The sequence below is a fragment of the Rhinolophus ferrumequinum genome, chromosome 20 (assembly GCF_004115265.2).
Source record: "Rhinolophus ferrumequinum isolate MPI-CBG mRhiFer1 chromosome 20, mRhiFer1_v1.p, whole genome shotgun sequence".
NCBI classification, from domain to species: Eukaryota; Metazoa; Chordata; class Mammalia; order Chiroptera; family Rhinolophidae; genus Rhinolophus; species Rhinolophus ferrumequinum.
This window is the reverse complement of record NC_046303.1, coordinates 35099480-35119182: the sequence shown is the minus strand read 5'-3', so window position 1 is coordinate 35119182 and position 19703 is coordinate 35099480. Positions and strand designations below refer to the sequence as shown.

Genomic DNA, 19703 nt, shown 5'->3' with positions numbered 1-19703 from the left:
GTCGGGAAGTATGAACTGAATTTTTGTTTGTATATGAACTTAATCTTCCTTGAATGATTAGGAGAAGCAGTGAGTATTGAGGGAATCTGGTGCTTCAGGGGAGGATTGATAAAACTAAGTTCATCAATTTGGACTTTGTGTTCTGATGAGTAAAACTCCATCTTCCCTCAATTAGAATCAGTCTTGGGGAGAGGAGTGAGAGGCACAGATGGTCTACAAGTTCCTCATGACTAGCTGTTGCAACAATTCCCAAAGCTCAGTTTTCCTTAAGGAAAATGGAAAAGGAGTTTGGTTGTCTGTATCCAGGGTAACCAGGAAAAAACCCATCTTTGAACCCTACGGGCAGGCAGTGTACTTGGAGTTCCTGGAGTCCATCCAAATAATCTTCCACCAGAGGGGAGAAAAGAACCATTGTTCACATCACAGAAATTGTTCAACTCTTTTAGGCTGTACTCCTATGATATCACAAAGGTTCTTTGTTAAATTATCAAATTACATCCAGATATAGATAACAATTCTTGTGCTAAGGGGTAATCATTGCGAGTCTTTGGATATACATTCCCTCCTCCCCTGCCATTCTTACCTATTGAATTGGTTGTGACTCTTCTAGCATTCAGAATTTGATTGCCTAAAGTGAACATCTGCCAGTTTTGCTTGATCCACCATTCTGAGGCCCCCCTCATTCTGAACTCCCAATATATTTTCTTTTACTTCTTCTATGGCAATTATTTCTTGCATTATATTTATTTGTGTAAGTGTCTGTCAGCAGCAATTGTGTCTCATTCATCTTTATACCCCCTACAGTACTTAATACAAAGGTTAATACATGGTTGGGAAATGAATAGAACATGAAAACAAATCCTTTAGTAATGAAATACAGAAAATATAGTTTATAATGTCTTCTTAATACTTTCTTTACATATTCCATAGTCCCTAGTGTACTTTTGTGGCTTTTTCCAAAAGCCCCTTGCTATTACTTTAATTTTTAATAAGTCTCTTTCCTTCATGACCAGAAGCCTATAAAGCTCAGGGTTGGTGAAACAAACTGTTTTCCCTTTCATAATTCCTGTGACATTTCTTAGCTACTTATGGGGGTGATATTTACCAACACTTTATAAATGGAATCTGTAAGTCTAAGGTAGTTTATTTCCCTTTAGGTCCTGTGCCTAACAGAAGGTGAGTCCGAACTTGTTTCCGGATTCAGTGTAGAATATGCCGGAGGCCCATTTGCCCTCTTCTTCCTAGCAGAATACGCCAACATTATTATAATAAACATTCTTACCACGCTCTTCCTAGGGGCTTTCCACAACCCACTCATACCAGAACTATACACTGCCAACTTCGTACTCAAATCCCTCCTCCCACTATCTCCTTTCTATGAATCCGAGCATCCTACCCACGCTTCCCATACGATCAACTAATACACCTCCTATGAAAAAACTTCCTACCCCTTCATGCTACCACAGCAACTTGGATGCCTAGTTAAATTAATTGGTCCAAGTATTCAGGCTTCCTACAGGTGCAGCTAACTGATTAATAGGTAATACTCCCTAGACTGCCTAGCAGTGGATGCTGTCGGGGCAGGAGCCATTCCAGGAACCTACCTTACTTCAGTAACCACTCAAGAAAAATATTCCACAAGGACTGGCAGAAAGGATTCACCTGTATTTGAGTGGTGCTGTTGTCACCGTTTTACTGGACACAAAAGGAGTATAGGAGTAAGTTAAAACACTTCAGAGTTGTTAATATTCTTGTTACTTAAGGCAGTTATACAATTTCCTCTGTTAAGTTATAACAATAAATTAAAATTTGTAATATATATAATTTAGTATAAATTTATAGAAGTGTTATTATATATAATAGACGTGTAAAGTAGCTTTGTAAAAACTTTTGGTTGTGGTTAGACCCATCCTTTCCTACTATCATATAAGTCAACGTCGATCTTAAATCTCCTTTTCCTAGAGTTTAAAGGAACACATCTATTAAGTTACTTAGCTCTAGCTCTGGCGTTAGTGCTTCAAAGTACCTTTGCATCCTTTTGTACATGTATTTCCATGTGTACTAGCACTCTGGATTACAAGGAACTAAAAATCAATCTGAAATAGCTAAAGGAAAAAAATGGGCTTTATTGGGAGGGAAGTGTGGCAGAATAGCAACAAGGGCTGACCAAGTTGGCTTTATAAGTCAGGCAGCAAGGCGGTGCCGAGGACCTCAGCGGCTGGGACCAGGGATTCCATGTTATTGGTGCTGTCTCTTGCCCTCATCGCTAGACTCTCACTATGTGGTAGTTTCAGGATTTCAGTCCAGCTTCTCTACTGAGCTAGAGACACTGACAATGGTGGCTTCTAAGCCGATGCTTGCTCTGCTTTGGCACCATCAGGGGTGGAGGGATAGGGTGCAACTCAGCTCTGGTTGGACAAGTCCCAGGAACGACTGGCTTAAGTTGGATCCCTTGTCTGTCCTGGACAGGGCACGGCCCTCCCTACACTGTAGTGGGTGCTGTAGGGCAGGAGCCGTTCTTATTTTAATAACCACTCAAGAAAAACATTCCACAAGCAGTGGCAGAAAGGATTCAACCAGTATTGGTGTGATGCTGTCACTCTTTTTGTGGCTACAAAAGGAATATGGGAATAAGTTAAAACACTTCAGAGTCTTTAATATCTCAGTTGCTTATGCATTTTTGCAGTGGACCTCATGCTCTGTTACCCAGTGATACCAGACTGGTGATATGATCATCTGATGATTCTCCCTTAGACGAATGACTACTTTGGTTTGCTTTCTGGTCTTTGAGGGTGATGAACATGTGGTTTTAGAATGATCTAAATTTTACCAGTATATCTTGAAAAGGCAAATACTAAGACATCGACCACAGGAAAGTTACTTAAATTACACGGGAGCACATATTTTAATTTCAGTTGTGAGTTGGTTATCTTTCATTATTGTGAGTGTTTATTGTTGAATATACAGCATTGTTTGTTGTTCATTCTTTCCCATGGTCCTGCTTCCTATTTTATTTCTTAGGTGTATAGAGTAAGACAAAGGAAGCAAATTATTTTATGAATACCTTTATATTTTAATATTTTTAAATACATACAAGTTCAGGGGCAGGGAATTTCTAAATTTAAAATGTCAAATGTAATTTAAAATTATTTCTCGTATGTCTATTGGGCAGGAAGTTTTCTTCCTTTTGGGATTTTCCTGAGTTTCTAACTAAGTGAAATTTTAGAAAGCTGGGATAAAGTTCCTAAAAGCAATGAAGCTGACTTGTAATCCTAAACTAGAAAATCCTTTCTCCCCTTTACATAGTTAATTCAAAAACTTAGGTAAGTTTTAAAAAAACACGTTGTAGCGCCTTAAGAAGCTTTTTGATAGTCATGGATACGTCGGCTCTGTCCTTATTGGCATCTTCCTGACATCAGGAAGAGAGAAAATCCTCACATCGTTTCTCAATGCCTTTTGCTTTACTTCTTGCTGCTACCTGAGGATTTTGTGTCTGCCACTGAAGCCTTATAATTTAATTCACATTTCTCAGATCATATCAGTGCTACACATTTGGAACTCTGTGTTACTATTCTTTTGTGAATGTGATCATAATAAAATCACTTTTATATCTGGGTCTTCTGCTTCATTTCACACACCTGGGGCATGGCACCACATCAAAAATCCAGTTGTGTTTTTGCCAAAGCTTGGATAGGAAAAACTGTACCGGGCCACATAAATGCCCATGCATTTTATTTATCACTTGAATAAATAATGAATACATAAATGTGCATGTATATATGTAGAAACCATGTAATATATGTTTTAATGCAAATGCAAGTCTTATGTATCAAGGATTAGAAGTTTAACTGAGGAGAAGCAAAGACTGAGCTGCATTTGTTACCTGGGGTCATTGAGGGCACACAAACAGGAAACACAACATCCAGGGAGGAGAAAAATTACTCCTTAAAAAGGAGTAGGCTGAAATCTTGGGTAGCAGCATCAGATTTCAGATTTTTGAAATAAAGGCAAAAAGGCCTGCCTTTTTATTATTGTTATCTACATCTACCTGTTTCTGTTGTTAGAGTCATGACTCTCCACCTTTCACGATGCTTTTTAACAGTCATAATTTAAGGTTCTCCTGTCCTGGTATAACTCTACCTTTGGACTTTTAATTTAGATGAAGTTCATAACTGAACTTTCCCCCAGGACATACTTTTTGCAGTTCACAGTGACCAACACAGGATTTATCTCTAGTCAAGAAATAAATATAGAGCATCTATCGTATGCAAGCCCCGGTGTCAGCACTGTAGGGAAGGGAGAGAAGTAGAAGATAGGGTCCATATGGGTGTGTTTGGTAGGACTGTTTGGTTTATATTAGTGCTCTGGATGCATGCAGTTTGAATGGTCTGCCCTCAATTTTGTTTTCCCCATAGGCCCTTTTGTTTTTAGTGTGCAATTTAACAGAATGCAACGTTTTTCAGGAACAAATTTATTGGGTTGTGAAAGCATTACGTGTATTTACTGATAAAATTTGTTCCTTTTTTTTCTGTTTGGAATCCAGAAAACAGTCAAAGTTGTGTAATATTAAGTAGAAAAGTCCTAAAGTTTCCATGAAATGCCAGGAATGACATAGTGGTATTTTTGGTATTGTGGTTGAGTAGTGGCTTTTAAAGATTCATTTCAAACCCTCCAGAATTTCAGTGTTTTGAGAAAATATTTTAAGTAACATTTCTCCAAGTATATAGGAGTACTAATGACTGGCATCAATGGAGAAGAATTAAGTCATAAAATGTTTAGGGTTTATTAAAAATTTGGGGTTTAGGTTTACTAAAACAGCATGAATATTTAGTAAATCAGTCATATGAACAGTTCACTGTAAAAGTTTACAGTAGAAAGAAATTGCTAGGATTACGTAGAATTCCAGTAATATGAAATTCAAACTCTTTTTGGGAAATTTTATCTTTATCATTTCTCAAAATAAAATAAAATATTTTTCCCTCCTTAAAAGCTTAAAATTTATGATCAAATATATGGTGATGGAAAGAGAACTGACTTTGGGGTGGTGAACACACAATGTGAGATGTAGATGACGTATTACAGAATTGTGCACCTGAAACCTATGTAACTTTACTAACCATTGTCAACCCAATAAATTTTAAGTAAAAAAAAAATAAGTTAAAAATCCCCCCCAAAGGCTTAAAATTTAATGAAATTAATTTATAAGTTAGGTGACTTGTATTAGATTTGTATGCATAAGGTAGTCTTTTCTCTTACCCCTTTCCTAATTTTTAAAAACTTTTATTATGTAGTGTTTTTTTTTTCTTTTTTCAGTAAAAATAAAAGGTCTTTCTCTATCCTTTTCTCCAATTACTTCTTTCCTCAGGTTCAGCTTTTTTTTTGGGCCCTGTCTGTCTGTAAGACCTTACTTACACAAGTGAAAGCCAGACATCTGGAAGCCTTATATGTCTGAGGTAGCTCCAGGTAGGTTGATCTGAAACAAGTGTTTCTGCACAGATGAGAAGAACCACAAAGCCTGTAGGGTACAGCCTGTGGTCGGTGCCTAAGCTAATATTTGTCCACTCAGGAGAAAGGTCCTAGTTCTGCTTTGAACCCACCTATTAACTTAAACCTCAATTCACACAGTTTTATAAGCAGCTTGTTTATCTAGTTACCCACTACAGGGATGGCTGAAGAAGCTTGTGGCAAGACTAAGAAGAGCATGCTGGTGTTAGAAGGAGGTGGCACATTTAGAGATGAAGAAGGAAAGCCTGATGGCAAAGAGAGAATGAACCATAAAAATGAAACAGAGAAACGCATAGATGTCAGTTATTGAGATCAGGAGCTAGTGGCCCTGTATACCCTCCATTAAACCCTGACGGCTGCTGTCACTGATGTTCATAATTGACCTCCTCATTCATCGAAGATTAGATTGTGTTTATTATCATTCATTTAAAAAGTCAGGGAAGTGCATGGTAGTCTTTAAAATTTTCAGAAATCACGTATAAAGGCAGGCACTTCAAGATATTAGTTTTTGTTTTTCTGCAAAAGTGATCTAAGCAGATGTCATATTCTAGCATTTTTTGTCTGTAGTTTTTTTGTCCTACCTTTTCTTTTACGTCCACTAAGAGGCTATTTTCACAAAAAAAACTTTTTCTCTCTCTCTTTGAAGATAGACCCTTTATTTTAACCTCTACTGTTGGTCTTGTATGGTGTGCTTTCAGAGACATTTCAATGTCCCCTCATAAAGATATTCTTTTTTTTTTTTTTTAAAGATTTTATTGGGGAAGGGAAACAGGACTTTATTGGGGAACAGTGTGTACTTCCAGGACTTTTTTCCAAGTCAAGTTGTTGTCCTTTCAGTCTTAGTTGTGGAGGGCGCAGCTCAGCTCCAGGTCCAGTTGCCGTTGCCAGTTGCAGGGGGCACAGCCCACCATCCCTTGCGGGAGTTGAACTGGCAACCTTGTGGTTGAGAGGTTGCGCTCCAACCAACTGAGCCATCCGGGAGCTCAGCGGCAGCTCATCTCAAGGTGCTGTGTTCAATCTTAGTTGCTGGGGGCACTGCCCACCATCCCTTGTGGGACTCGAGGAATTGAACTGGCAACCTTGTGGTTGAGAGCCCACTGGTCCATGTGGGAATCGAACTGGCAGCCTTCGGATTTAGGAGCATGGAGCTCTAACCGCCTGAGCCACCGGGCTGGCCCCCATAAAGATATTCTTAATAGCAGTAGACTGTGAATCCTGTGTGACATGAACGTAACGATTCGTTTTCTACATCTTTGCTCTCTAGCCTCTGTGGTAACTTCTGCTCTATGGCCAAACTTCTTGTATAGTTGTATGTATTTGTTGACACTGTTTCCCCCTCGCCCCCTCCTTATCCATTTCTCAAGCTCCTTATCCATTTCCACTCTACAGGAGTTCAAAGAATTTGTTTGAACTGCTGTCACCAGGAGCTCCTCCTAATATTTATTTATTCAACAAGTGCCAAGTGCTATTGTAGGAGCTGGGGAAACCCAGGAGAACAAATGAGGAAAAGTCCATGCTCTTGAGCAGGTGACATTCTAGTTGGGGAGGAAGACAAACAAATGAATACAGTAAATTAGATAATGAAGCAAAACCAGTACAACGTGATGGGGGAGGGAGAAGCAACAACAGAAGAGGGGAGCCCGTGGAGGACTCTGATGTCCACCTGAGTAATGAGAAGGACTTGGCTGGGGAAGAATGTCCCAGGCAGATAGAGCAGCAAAGACAACGATCAGCTCTGAGGAAAGGAAGAACTGTCCGTTGTGTCTGAAGCCTATTGTGGTGAACGGAGTGTCCTGCTCAGCTTCACTTGGTCAGTGGGCACCCAGGCTGTATGGCAGTCCTTCCTGCCAGGCCTCAGCTAGTGCCGGTGTCCAGGTGTTCTCCAGGTCAGCCCTCTTGCTTCCCTGGAACTGACTGGGTGCAGTTGTTTCACCTGAGGCCACATTCTTCCTTGGCTTTTCCCCATCCTCCTGTCCTGCCTCCTTACTCCTTTTCTCTGAGAGTGTGTCCTCAATGAATGAGGTGAACAAGAATCCTGGCTCAGCTCTATCTCTAGGAAACCCTGACCTAAGACACATAAGAGAATTGTTGACCTTTTTTTCTGGCCTCTGGACCCTTCCAGAGTACCTACTCCACATGTCCACCTGGATGTTCCGGAAACACCTAAAACTCAACATGTGAAAACATTGCATTACTAATCATTTCCCCCTTCTCCTCAAGCTTTTGTTCTTCCTGTATCCACTCCTTTAGTTTATGACCCCCCTTTTCACCTAATTATACTAAGAATCCAGAGTCGTGCTCAGATTTTCCCTTTCCGTTAGACCTTATATTTAGTCAGTCAACAAGGAACTCATACCGAATGTCTCACACTTCCTTTGTCTTTCCATCTCCACTTGTATTGATTTAGTTCAAGGCCCTGACTGAACCATTTTCTTAGTCTCCCAAGTGGCCTCCACACTCCCCTCCCTGATGCCTCCAATCCATTCGACACCATTACCCCTTTATAAAATGGAAACCCCCCTCCAGCCACTCTTCTACTTAGAGCCTCAGTGCCTTCCTTTTGGATTAAGTGGCAACTTCCTGGAGGATAAAGTTCCTGATTTCTTGGCATGGCTTCCCGTGCCTGTTCCATGCTGACTGACCCTGGGCCGCCTTTCCCTCAGCCTTCACAGCTGCCAGCACTGTGGGTGCTGCTTGGGGGTTTCCTCAGACCGCTTCCAGTTTCAGGCCTCTGATCCTCAGTCCTGCCTGCTGTTCCTCAGAAGCCCATCCCCTCCTGGACAGTGCCTGGAAGCCTTCGCTGTATGCTGCCTCCTCAGCAAAGTCCACTGTGAACCACTCATGGAACGTTGGTACCCAACCAAGTGCTCTCAGAACACTCATTTCAATGTATAGTTATCACTTCCTTTATTTTTCCCCACCCACTGGGTTCCTGGAATGCAGAGAATGCGGCTGTTCACATTGCTAGGCACACTATTAGTACATGCTTATTGAATGACTAAAGGAGAAACTTTATGGTGTTAAGTTTTTTGGTTTTTATACAGGATAGCTTCGTGATCAAGGTCGTTGTCCATGCCTTTATCCACCAATTCTGTAGAAGAAAGATACAGGAACTATTTAGATGAAGTGACTGAAGATAATACTTCTAACGTGTTTTTCCAAGGGAACATGGAATGACAGGGGAGGGGAGATTATCTAAACCCTAAAACATGGAGTTGGGAAATTTATTAATCTGTTAAATATTTATTTAATATTTTCTAGATGCCTAACATTGAGTGGTGTACTGTGGAGAATTAAAAAAAAAAAAAAAAAAAGATGCAGTGATACCGTTTGTTCCTCCAGGGCCTTAAAATGAGGAAAATGCCAATAATACAAGAGAGTTTTGTGAGGGAACATGTGATTAAATCCTAAAATATTCAAATAAATGCTATTTGTTCTGTAAAAGGAGAGTGTTTATGAGCTAGAGGGTTGATCAGTTACAAACAAAACTTCAGATTGTTGAAAGACTTGTTGAAATGAAGTTTGCTATGCAGAAATAATGTTCATATAATGCAGTAGTTTTCAGCTGTTAAGGAGACAACTTTCTCTTGGCTTTTCTGGAGAAGTAAATACATAACTGTGTTTGAAGAACTTTTTGTAAAATTTTTGAATGAGCTTTTATGTTGAAGAATAAAATAAAGTTCGATATCTTCATAGTATCATTTAAAACAGTGAAGGTGAAGATAGTTTGCAAATGGGGGAAGAGGGAGGTGATTCCTTTAAACCAGTTAGAATGTGAAGGAAAACGCTTTTCCCTGAGCTTTCTGATTATAAGCGTGCGCCAGATCTGGGAGCTACGAGAATACTGACCACTCATCATTGACAGAATTAGTTACCTCTTGTACTTTTAATTTCTTAACTAAGTGAATATGTATGTGGTCAGATTTCATGCCTGACTTTTTTGATTTCCTGCCTGACGTATTCCTTAGTTGTTTCCTTGTGTCTTCATCTAATTCATGCTCTTCTGTGGTTCTGTTTGCTGAGGACAGGAAATACTTTAAACAATGGTAGATCAACCACTCTCCTGTAGGGGTCGCTATGAGAGTAGCAGTTTGGCATCCTTCCTTGCCACCCAACACCATGTGGCATGACTTGACACAGTTAGGCTGAGGTTTGTGAGATCTGGTTTGTGTTGGTATTTTACTTTTGAGAATGGTATGAGCTCTGACCCCACCAAGAATTCCGCAGGCTCATATCTATGTATTTTATCACGTTAGTCCATATGTGCTACACCTGTGCATTTTTTTAACCTCACATATTTGGTGCATTATTATTTTAGAGTTCTCATTATGCCCTATCTGTGTATGAAAAGTTATGTCCATAGATACATTAAGTCATTTTAGTGGCTTTTGCAGCATGTCTGATGCGTGGTAGCCTAAACGTGGCCTTCTGTGGGACCTCAGATTATTTAATGGGGTTGTCACTCAGGACACTTACTGGCTTCCTTCAGTGCTTTTAAAAAATTGAATTGAGCATGATGAGGTGCATCCCCTTGATTAAATGTTTTTCCTCCCATGCAATCTCCATTAGCTGTTTGGCTCCAATTCTGTATTCTTTTGAAGCAGCCCTGCATTGCAAATCAATATCTTTCTGAAGAGACAGTGTGTTGTGAATTGCTTGGACAGCATATGCACAGTTACTTTGGCTGCAATGCTGCTGCAGAGCCTGGATACTCTGCCTTCCTGGGAACTCCACAGGCAAGTCCATCGTGTTTTGGGAAAAAAAAAATTAGATTTTTTTGGGAAAAAAATTGAACTCTTAAAGCTGTTGATACTGAATGTTAACATGTCTTTTGTGTTCTTCTGAACCATTTTTGGCCTTATTCCAGTGAGGTTAGCTTCTCTGGGGTTATTTCTGTGTTGGCTTTTTTTTTTTTTTTTTTTTCCCTTTGCTTCTGCTTCCCCCTTTCTTGGTTGTAGTACGGCCGTACCATTTCAGCTTGCTAGTGCAGAAAGATGTGAATTCAGTTGCTGGATGAGCCTGGCCTGGTGCAAACACATTGCTAGAGACATGTTAAAGAGTTCCAGGTGAATCGAGCCTGGGAGAGACAACAGCAAAACGGTAAGACGGAGCATGCTTAAAATTAGAGCAAGGATTTTTAATTTGGAGCATCGCGGCAAGTCTGAATCCTGACTCACTCATTTACAACTTGAAAAGGATTCATTTTATGCATGTCATTTTACTCATCTCCTCTCATTTAACTGCTAAAAACATGATCAAGGGGGCATTTAAATTAGGGATCTGACAGGAGGTTAGATGGGAGAGTCTCTTGAGGCTCCCCAGGCTACTGCTGCTAGTTTGTAAACACCGGCAGCAATGATAAAATGAGGAAAAGGTTTAGTGGCTGTGCTTCTTTGCCATAGCTGAGTCTTATTACTCCTGAAACTCACTGATTCCAGCTGAAAGAGATTTTACTGATTGTTTTGCCTGGCTAGGCTTGGCTGCATGCCCTCTGAGTCAAGCCAGTGAAGGACAGAAGACCACTTTTTTCATTTGGGTAAACTGATGTCCATGAATTAGCTGGTTTGGATCTGAGTGAAATAAACATCTCTGATATATTAGGGATCTGGGGCTTCCTCCCTGCTCAGTTCGCCCCCTCCCCTTCTGGAGCACAGAAACGCACCTGCGTTAAGTATGTGCTGCCTGGCAGAGGTCAGTGTGCTGGTATTTGGCATCGTTACACCTGTGGTGGTTATGCTTTCATGTATGAAAGGGTTGATCCTTCGTGCAGTTCTGCTTGAAGTACTGGCTCTGATAGTGGACCATTAGCATTTTGGATGCAAATGGAGAACCCCCGCATGCACGAAGGACCTGGGCAGCAGGCAGCCTATTCCAAAATGATGCTTATCTGCTCGTGAAGAAGAAGATAACAATCAAGAGACAGAAATGTAAACCTTGATATCTACAGAGGTTGAATTCCTCTTTCCTTTGTTAATTGTCACACAGTATTATTAGGGGTGGGGGGTGGATGGAGTTGAAGGACAGGTTTTAATATTGTTCAACGTGAGGCTACTACATTGCATGGTCCTAGTGAATTTTTCAGGATCCATCTATTACACAGGCGCTGAGGGTTAAGGATGTCAGCATTTGAATTTTTGCTTTAAAAATACTCTAGGTATACTTGAAGTCAATAATTCATGTAAAATGTAGATGATGTAGGTAGGGAATATTAGTTGAGAATGTCACCAGTACCTTGCTGTAGCACGTTGGCCAGAAGCAACTTGTGTATAATTTTGTGACATAGGTATTTTTAAGAAAGAACTCCTGATTACTTGATAGGCTGATTAAGAGAAATACTGATACTGTGTTGGGGTTCACTAGAATTTGGCGGGGAGGAGCCTTACATATGCTTTTGTATTCACTCAGCTATTTATTGTAAAGGTTGGACAGTAAGTTTTGGGAATGAATACTTGAATAGTCTTCCAAAGAGAGTTCAGTCTTTTTCTATTTTGACATTTTGTATTATGTTCTAAAAAGTCAAGATGGACTATACGCTATTCCTTTCCATACTTCATTTGTTCTTTTTAAAAAACTTTCTATTCAGCAGATAGCCCTGTGTTTACTGTTTCTTTTTTTCTGAGAATAATGTATTCTAGCTATTTATGTTTTTACCTTTACTCTGTGAAAGCTATGAGGTTTATTTTTTTCACCCTGTGACAGAAGGAATTGTGCATTTGAAACAAGTAAGGAATTTTTAAAAAGGGGAATAAATAGAAGAGCGGTAATATGACATTGCTTTGCCAATCATGCGTGTTTTTATTCTGCATTCTACAAACATTTATTAGCCATCTACTATGTGTAAGAAATTGTAGGACATGCTGTGAGGAAATACAGATGAAACAGATACACTTCCTTTTCTGAACTGAAGCAGCTTAGATATAGTAGCATTGGTATTTTTCTCTGGAATTTGCTCCATTATACTTTCTCATGAATAAATAAATTTAAAGCTTTTTGAATGTTATGTTTCCTACTTAGGAGAATCCTTGGCCTATTTTCTTTTAATCATTTATTTATTAAACAACATTTATGAAGAGTCTACTGTGTAATACTGTAACTACTGTGTATCAGTAAGTAAAACAGATCTGTTCCATGTCCTCAAGGAACTTACAATCTACTCCTTTTATAAAAATATTTTAAGGGGAAATTTTGGGACACTTTTTTCCCCCCATTTTGGTCACTTGTGAAACAGATACTGTATGCTTTGATTTTTTTTTATTGTGGCATTAAATACGCATAACACAAAATTTACCATTTTAACTATTTTTAAGTGTACATGTTAAGTATGTCACAGTGTTTTACCATCACTGTTATCCATTTCTAAAACTTTTTCATCATCCCAAGCAGAAGCTCTGCCCGTTAAGTAATAACTGCCCATTCTCCCCGCTCCCCAGCTCCTGCTAATCTCTAATCTACTTTCTGTGTCTATGAATTTGTCTATTCAAGGTACCTCATATCACATCAAGTGGAATCATACTGTATTTGTCCTTTTGTGTTTGGTTTATTTCACTTAGCATGTTTTTAAGACTTACTCATGTTGTAGCAAGTGTCAGAATTTCATTCCTTTTTAATGCATGCTTTGATTTTTGTACGGAAAAGACAGCAATTTTCCTCCCTCAGATGATTTCGTTAAATCAAGTTCCTATATGGACATGATAATAGATAAGTTAGAGATACTGAAAACACAAGCCAGTGAGCAGGGGCAAAGAGTGAGGACTAGAAATGCAGTGGGGGGACGATCCACGGATATGTTCTATTTGGCTGCTTTACATGACCTGGTAATTGAGCACAGTGTCGGGCTACTTACCACATTCCCCGAAAATAAGACCGGGTCTTATTTTAAAGTTTGCTCCAAAAGACACATTCGGGCTTATGTTCAGGGGATGTCATCCTGAAAAATCATGCTAGGGCTTATTTTCCGTTAGGTCTTATTTTTGGGGAAACATGGTAGATTTTTATGTCCGTTCTCTGCTGATAGAGAACAACAATCAGCTGAAATATTCAATGGAACCGGGATTGTGGTTTTTGTCATTGTTAATATTCGAATTTCACCCACTATGCTTCTGGTCCCTTCTTTACTCTATCTAACTTCACTAGCAAAGACTGATTATGTTGAGGTCTGCTTATCGAATCAGAGAGTCTTAGAACTGGCAGGTATGTAAGCAATTGTATTATCTCATTGGCTCATCATCATTCATTCGCCACTGGGAGAGTGAGACTCTACTCACCCTCCTGATGCCCACTGCAAAGTATCTTTCGCTCCCCACTGCTGTTTTCAGTGGACACTCAATCCGAAAACCCCAGGTATCCTCTGAGTTAGAGAGGAATGAGAGAGGCTGTAAGCTTGATGCCATATTAAGCAGTTTTCCATTGGATGAGGTAAGCCTGGCTTCATCATATAGCATTCTGTTTCTCAAATTTCTTCCTGATACCGCTTCTCTTCAACCCAGATGGTTTTTCTGACAGAGGATCCTTTTTAGAAAGCCAGGTTAAGGCTCCCAGAGTTGTCCATTTATCTGCCATCAACTGATTTGATGATTCTTGGACTAGATTAGTCAGGAGGTTATAGCCATGCCTTTAACATACTATTCAGGAAATGCAAACATGTATGGAGAAGGAAAATTCAACGTGGCAGTGCTCATGCCTGAGTCACCCCATCTTCCCAGTCCTGTCCTATTTAGTGAGTCTTATGCTTTCTGCCCCCTTAATTACTTTGCTTTTCAGGCCTGACTTTTCATGTGAGGCAGAATCAGATTAGTCAAGAGTATGTTAAATTGGGTGGTGGAAGTTGGGGGTCAAAGGGGGTCCCTAAACCAGAGCATTTATTTTGTTCATCTTTAAAAGTGCTTTTCATTCCCTCCCTCCCTCCCTCCGTCTTTCCCTCCCTCCTTCTTTCTTTCCCTTTCTCCCTCCCTCCCTTCCTCTCTCCTTCCCTTTCTTGCATCAGGAGAAGAGAGAATCAGAGAAATGTTGCAGATCACGCCTGCCCTTTGTGTTTATTTCTCTTGGGCTAGAAGTCCCAGGGGCCATGTAGGGGAAACAACCTGGTGGTCAAGAGCTAGGATCCTGGAATAAATCCCGTTTCCTCTGCTTACTCTCTGCATGATCTTGAACGTGTTACTTAATTCTTGTGTGCCTCAATTTAATCATCTGTGAAATTGGGGTAATAATAGTACCTCACGGAGTTGTTGTAGAGATGGAGAAAACACTTGTAAACTATTTTTCATAGTAACTGTGATGTAATAAGAGCTCAGTAATAGACATCAATATCGTTGTCATCGTCACATAGAAATCCTTAATTTCCAAGTCTCTTTTCTATCAACTTGCGTTCTATCTTGCCCAAGATCCATCTCCAGTTTGGTTGATTGTGGTGCATAGAGGACAATTGCTTTATGTTCATTGGGTTTGAGTGGATAAAAGGAGGATGTGAAAGAATGATCCAGTTTGCTATGTATCATCTGGCAGGTTTTACAAGGGTGTATGTTCTACAGACTCCCTCTTCTGCCCAGCCAAGGCAAGTTTGCCTCAGCGGCTGATTCCTCTGCTAAATGAAATCTCACTAAAAATACACAGATGACAGTGAAATGCTCCTGGAAGCACTGAGGATTGTTTTCAGGTGGCAGTGGGATATGTGTATCCCACTGCTCTGCTCGATTCACCTTGGCTATCTCAGGATTCACTGTTGACTTGTCTCAGTCGTAGGAAGTCACTGGTTTACAGAACCAGTCCTCATGAACTCAGTTAGGACTATTATCAATGGACTGCTGTCAAATCTATTGCTGAAATTTCAGCTCTTGATGATAGATGGACCAATTGTTAAAGCTGTACTGAAAGCCGCATTCTATTTCCACCCCAAAGGTTCATTGTTCCCTGCGTTTCTCTTCATAAGCTCTGTGTGCTTAGTGACCCATATATGCTTCTCTGAAAAATTTAAGAGCTTCAAAAGTCAATCCTATGTTGAGTGATGCCCTATATTTTTCTGAATTCTTTGGTGGGGTTTGCAACTCGATTTATTTTATTAGAATAAAAACATTAAACTTTTAAACTTTGTAACATCACTCTTGACATTAATCACTAAATTATTATCCAAACATGAATAATACATTTAAATTTTATTAAAAAGGTGCTTATTGTAGGTGAGGCGATGTGAGTTGTATTTATTTATACAGCCATCTGTTTCAGAGGATGAAGATAGTATACAATTTTATTTCTCCTTCAGGGGAGGAATTTAAAAATGTTTATAATATTTATTTTTAAATGCTGTTCATATGGTTACCAGGGGAAAGAAATTTAGGTCCTAATGGATCAGTCAGTACCTCCAGTAGTGTCTTTTCAGTTTCCAGTTTTAATGTTATTATGCCTCCTGGATGCTTTATCTTACATGAGGGAGAGAATAGCAAGCTACAGATATTTGAAAAGTATAAACATGAAGGAAGAACTAGCCTGGTTTTGTACAAAGGAGCTATGGGTGGTGCAGTGAAACTCAGAAGAGAAACAAACCAGAATTCAGAAGACACCTGAGACTGTTGTTTGCACAGCTTTTGAGACAAATGACATCTTCTCAGGTCCTCATGATGTTAAAACCCCTCAAACACTAAGCATATATGTACAGGTAGAAAGCATCCGGGACCATGTTATCGATTTGAGACGTCTGTGGATCTGAGTTCAGCCTGATCTGTTTATTGGTTATTAGTGCTTCTGACATTGTAGATATTTTTAAATGGTTGTAGCTCATATTACTCAGTCCCCCTTGCCAGGTTATAGCACACCTCTGCACGGTGATGGGTCCTCTGAAAACACACACTGGTTTTCCCTTCTCAGGTAGGAGCCAAGACAAAACTGAGTCAAAAGAAAATCTATATTTAAACCTGTAAATTCTATGAGAGGGGGTGAAAGTCCTTATTTGCAGGACCAGACTCTTTTTCTTTTTTCCCTAGAATAAGAGCTTTAAGGGAAGAGTGTCTTGATGAAGAAACTAATTGGCCATGCAGTGTGAGCCACTTTGTGTAGCTGATTTCTTCTGCTTCGTCGAGAATGGATATTCTACCTCCCAGGGCAGCTCTGGGAATTTTGTAGGTTGGAATAGCCTTTTGCTTTGTGGAATCTCAACAGAGCTTCTCCCTTGCTGTGCACAGGAATTCTCATTTTATCTCCTCCATTTCCAGTGCCTCTGGCTATAAATGGGTGGGGGAGGCAATATAGAGTCACTGCTAATGTCACCTTCCCACACTGGGTTTTCATTTGGCCGTGTGATGTGAATGCGACACTCCTGACTGTCTTTTTCCCATGAGGGAATTTTAACCAACATATAATTATGGAAGTCAGGTGGGAGTCAGAAAATCCATGTATCTTTTTCTTTTTTCCCTTGACCTTCTTGGGATATTGAGTACTCTTTTAGGGGAGACAGTGACCCAGGCTTCCACAGAATTGCCATGTCCTTGTGTTTGGGAATAGGGGTTCATGTCCTTTGTCCAATATAAGGTGGGATATGTTCATTTATGCCATGTCGGCCAAGGGCTTTTTTGTTTTCTTCCAGGGAGGACCTGCATTAGGATACATGGTACTCTGCACAAATGTTAAGTTCGTTTTCAAGTCTCGTTTCTGGATCTCGAAGTGACTTCCTTGTAATTTTTATTTTTTAAAGCTACCAAATAAACTCTGGTAAATAAGGAGCAAAGCAAGATGCTGGATTCAATTCTCCTTAGAACAATTTTATGATAATTATTTTTTCATAGCTATGGTGGCCAATGGCAAAACAAGGTTTCTGTATTATAAACCTATAAATCCACATATTTCTATGCAGGAAGTAATGTTACTTGTGCTGTTATAACCCATGTATACTTTCCTGTTTCTAGTTCTCACCCACTCCAATCCTATTGCTTTTTAAAAAATTCATAAATATATTTATTTGGGTGTACTGAATAGAGTGTGCCTTTTTGAAAAACTTTATTTCAGTGTTCAAAAGTATATTGAAGAATGATCTGAAATTACCATGATCTTTTGTGGGACGTTTGGGCAAAATTGTTATCCAAGGAATACTGAAATGATTATCACTCGTATTGTACCCAGAGACTGAAGCAAATTTTGACTCTGGAAGACTTGACCTCTCACACAATCTCAATCTCTTATTTGACCACAGCAGCAGAATCTATCAGTATATGGTTTAGAGCACTGCACCTCCAACTTGAACGTGCACACAGCTCCCCTGGGGGTCTTGTTAAAGTGCAGGTTCTGGCTCAGTGGGACTATGGAAAGGGGAGGGGAGGAGGCCTGATATCCCAGGTGAGGCCAGTGCTTCCTGGTCTGTAAGCAGCAAGGGGTTAGACAATATTCCAGATGAAATCCTGCTCCCCAAAGATAACTACATTCTGAAAAACCTACGAGGTGTTTTAAAAAACATATGGGGAATGTTTAAATTTTAAAAAATGTATTACAGTAAAAGACACATTCCCACTACTCCTGCTCAAAATAATCCTCCTTGCTTCAAACACACAGATCCCATCGTTCTTACCACTTTCTGAAACAGTTCTGGAAGTCCTCTTTCGTGAGTGTCTTCGGTTGCACTGTTGTGGCTGCCTTGATGTCCTGAATTGATTAAAAATGTTTACCTTTCACTGGTCATTTTGACTTTGGGGAAGAGCCAGAAGTTGCACGGTGCCAGATCCAGTGAATAAGGTGGATAAGGACACACCGTAATGTTTTTATTTGACAGAAATTGCCATACCAGAAGTGATGTGTGACACAGAGCCTTTCTGTTGTGATCACAAAATACAGTGAATACTGCTGCCGAGTGCCATCCAATGGAAAAGCAGGGATCTTCAATATAGGCCGTGGCTTGTTGAACCTTAGTAACGGTGTGTGACAAGTTTCAACTCGTTTGGTGCAGTCAGTCAGGTATGAGCTGCGGGTGAGAGAAGGTGTGTTTTAAAGTGTGCTGTAAATCATCCCTCATCATGACAACACTCCGTGTCACACATTACTTCTGGTACACAGCAATTTCTGTCCAATAAAAACATTACAGTGTGCCCTCATCCACCTTATTCAATGCATCTGGGTGAATGTGACTTCTGGCTCTTTCCCAAAGTCAGAATGATTCAGGGCATCCAGGAAGCCATGATAGCACAACTAAAGACACTCACAAAAGAGGACTTCCAGAACTGCTTCAGAAAGTGGCAAGAATGATAGGAAAAGTGTGTTTGAAGTGAGGGGGAGTATTTTGAGGGGGATTAAGTGGCAATGTGTCCTTTACCGTAACAAATTTTTAAAATTTAAACATTCACAGTATTGTTTGATCATACCTCGTAAGTAGGGCACAACTAACAATAGAGATGATATTTCTACTTTTTCTATGACCGTTCATTGAACTGTATGTTAAAGTTATCATTATGACTTGGATGAAGTACAGAACCTAGAGATCAGTAAAAATATGCATCTGTCTATGTGAGCCTATGAGCAAAACTGTATCTTTTACATCTGAATCAAGTATATAATTATAACAGAGGGAAAGCAACTAAATAAAATTATTTTAGCAATATAGATGAAAAGTTTAAGCTGCTGGGAAGACGACCTAAATATTTTATCATAGAATTGGCAAAGCAGTTGTCAAGCCTGTTGATGTGGTAATCACTGAGCCTAGTAAGGGTGGTAACAAAACTGCAGTCACTGACGCAGATAAGGGAATGCTGTGTCCTCAAGAGTTCTCCATTCAACTGTGTCCATTAGCCATGGATTCAGGGTTTAAATGAAATTGGGTCAGACTGCACAGAAACCAGTCAGGAGAAAAATCAGCATATAAAAATTAAATCACAATAATAGACATTGAATTCTGGTGAGTGGGGAACAGCTGGTGAAAGCCTGTTCATTGACTGGAAAAGATCTAGGCTCTGAAGGTGCTTCATTGTTACGTCGTTTTCTTAGGACTCACTTTTTAAATGGCCTGTCTGTAGTTAACGGGGAAGTCTTTCTAATAACAAGAACAATCCATTTTTGAGTACAAATGAACAGAATACCCATTTCATGCTGCCTTTTGGGCTTTGGGGACATTAAAGAAATGGAAGATACAGTTTCTCTGCTCAAGGGGTTTGCGGTCTTGTCACAGAAATATAATGAACACATGAGAAACGAGTGAAACAAAGACCTCCTCCCACCCCCGCAAAATAAAC

At 39.8% G+C, this 19703-nt stretch overlaps 1 protein-coding gene across 3 annotated transcripts in view; it reads left to right on the top strand.

The window, feature by feature from the left end:
• Positions 1-19703, top strand: part of CDK14 (cyclin dependent kinase 14) — a 553564-nt gene that overhangs the window by 94666 nt on the left and 439195 nt on the right. The window contains exon 1 of one of the 3 annotated variants that reach the window (XM_033088527.1): positions 10158-10241. The exons of 1 other annotated variant lie outside the window; for it this stretch is intronic. In XM_033088527.1, coding sequence (XP_032944418.1) covers positions 10173-10241 — 69 coding nt within the window. In that variant the 5' untranslated portion in view covers positions 10158-10172. Of the gene's footprint in view, positions 1-10157; positions 10242-10473; positions 10606-19703 lie in introns of those variants that run through there. One more of the 3 variants, XM_033088530.1, reaches the window with a different exon arrangement.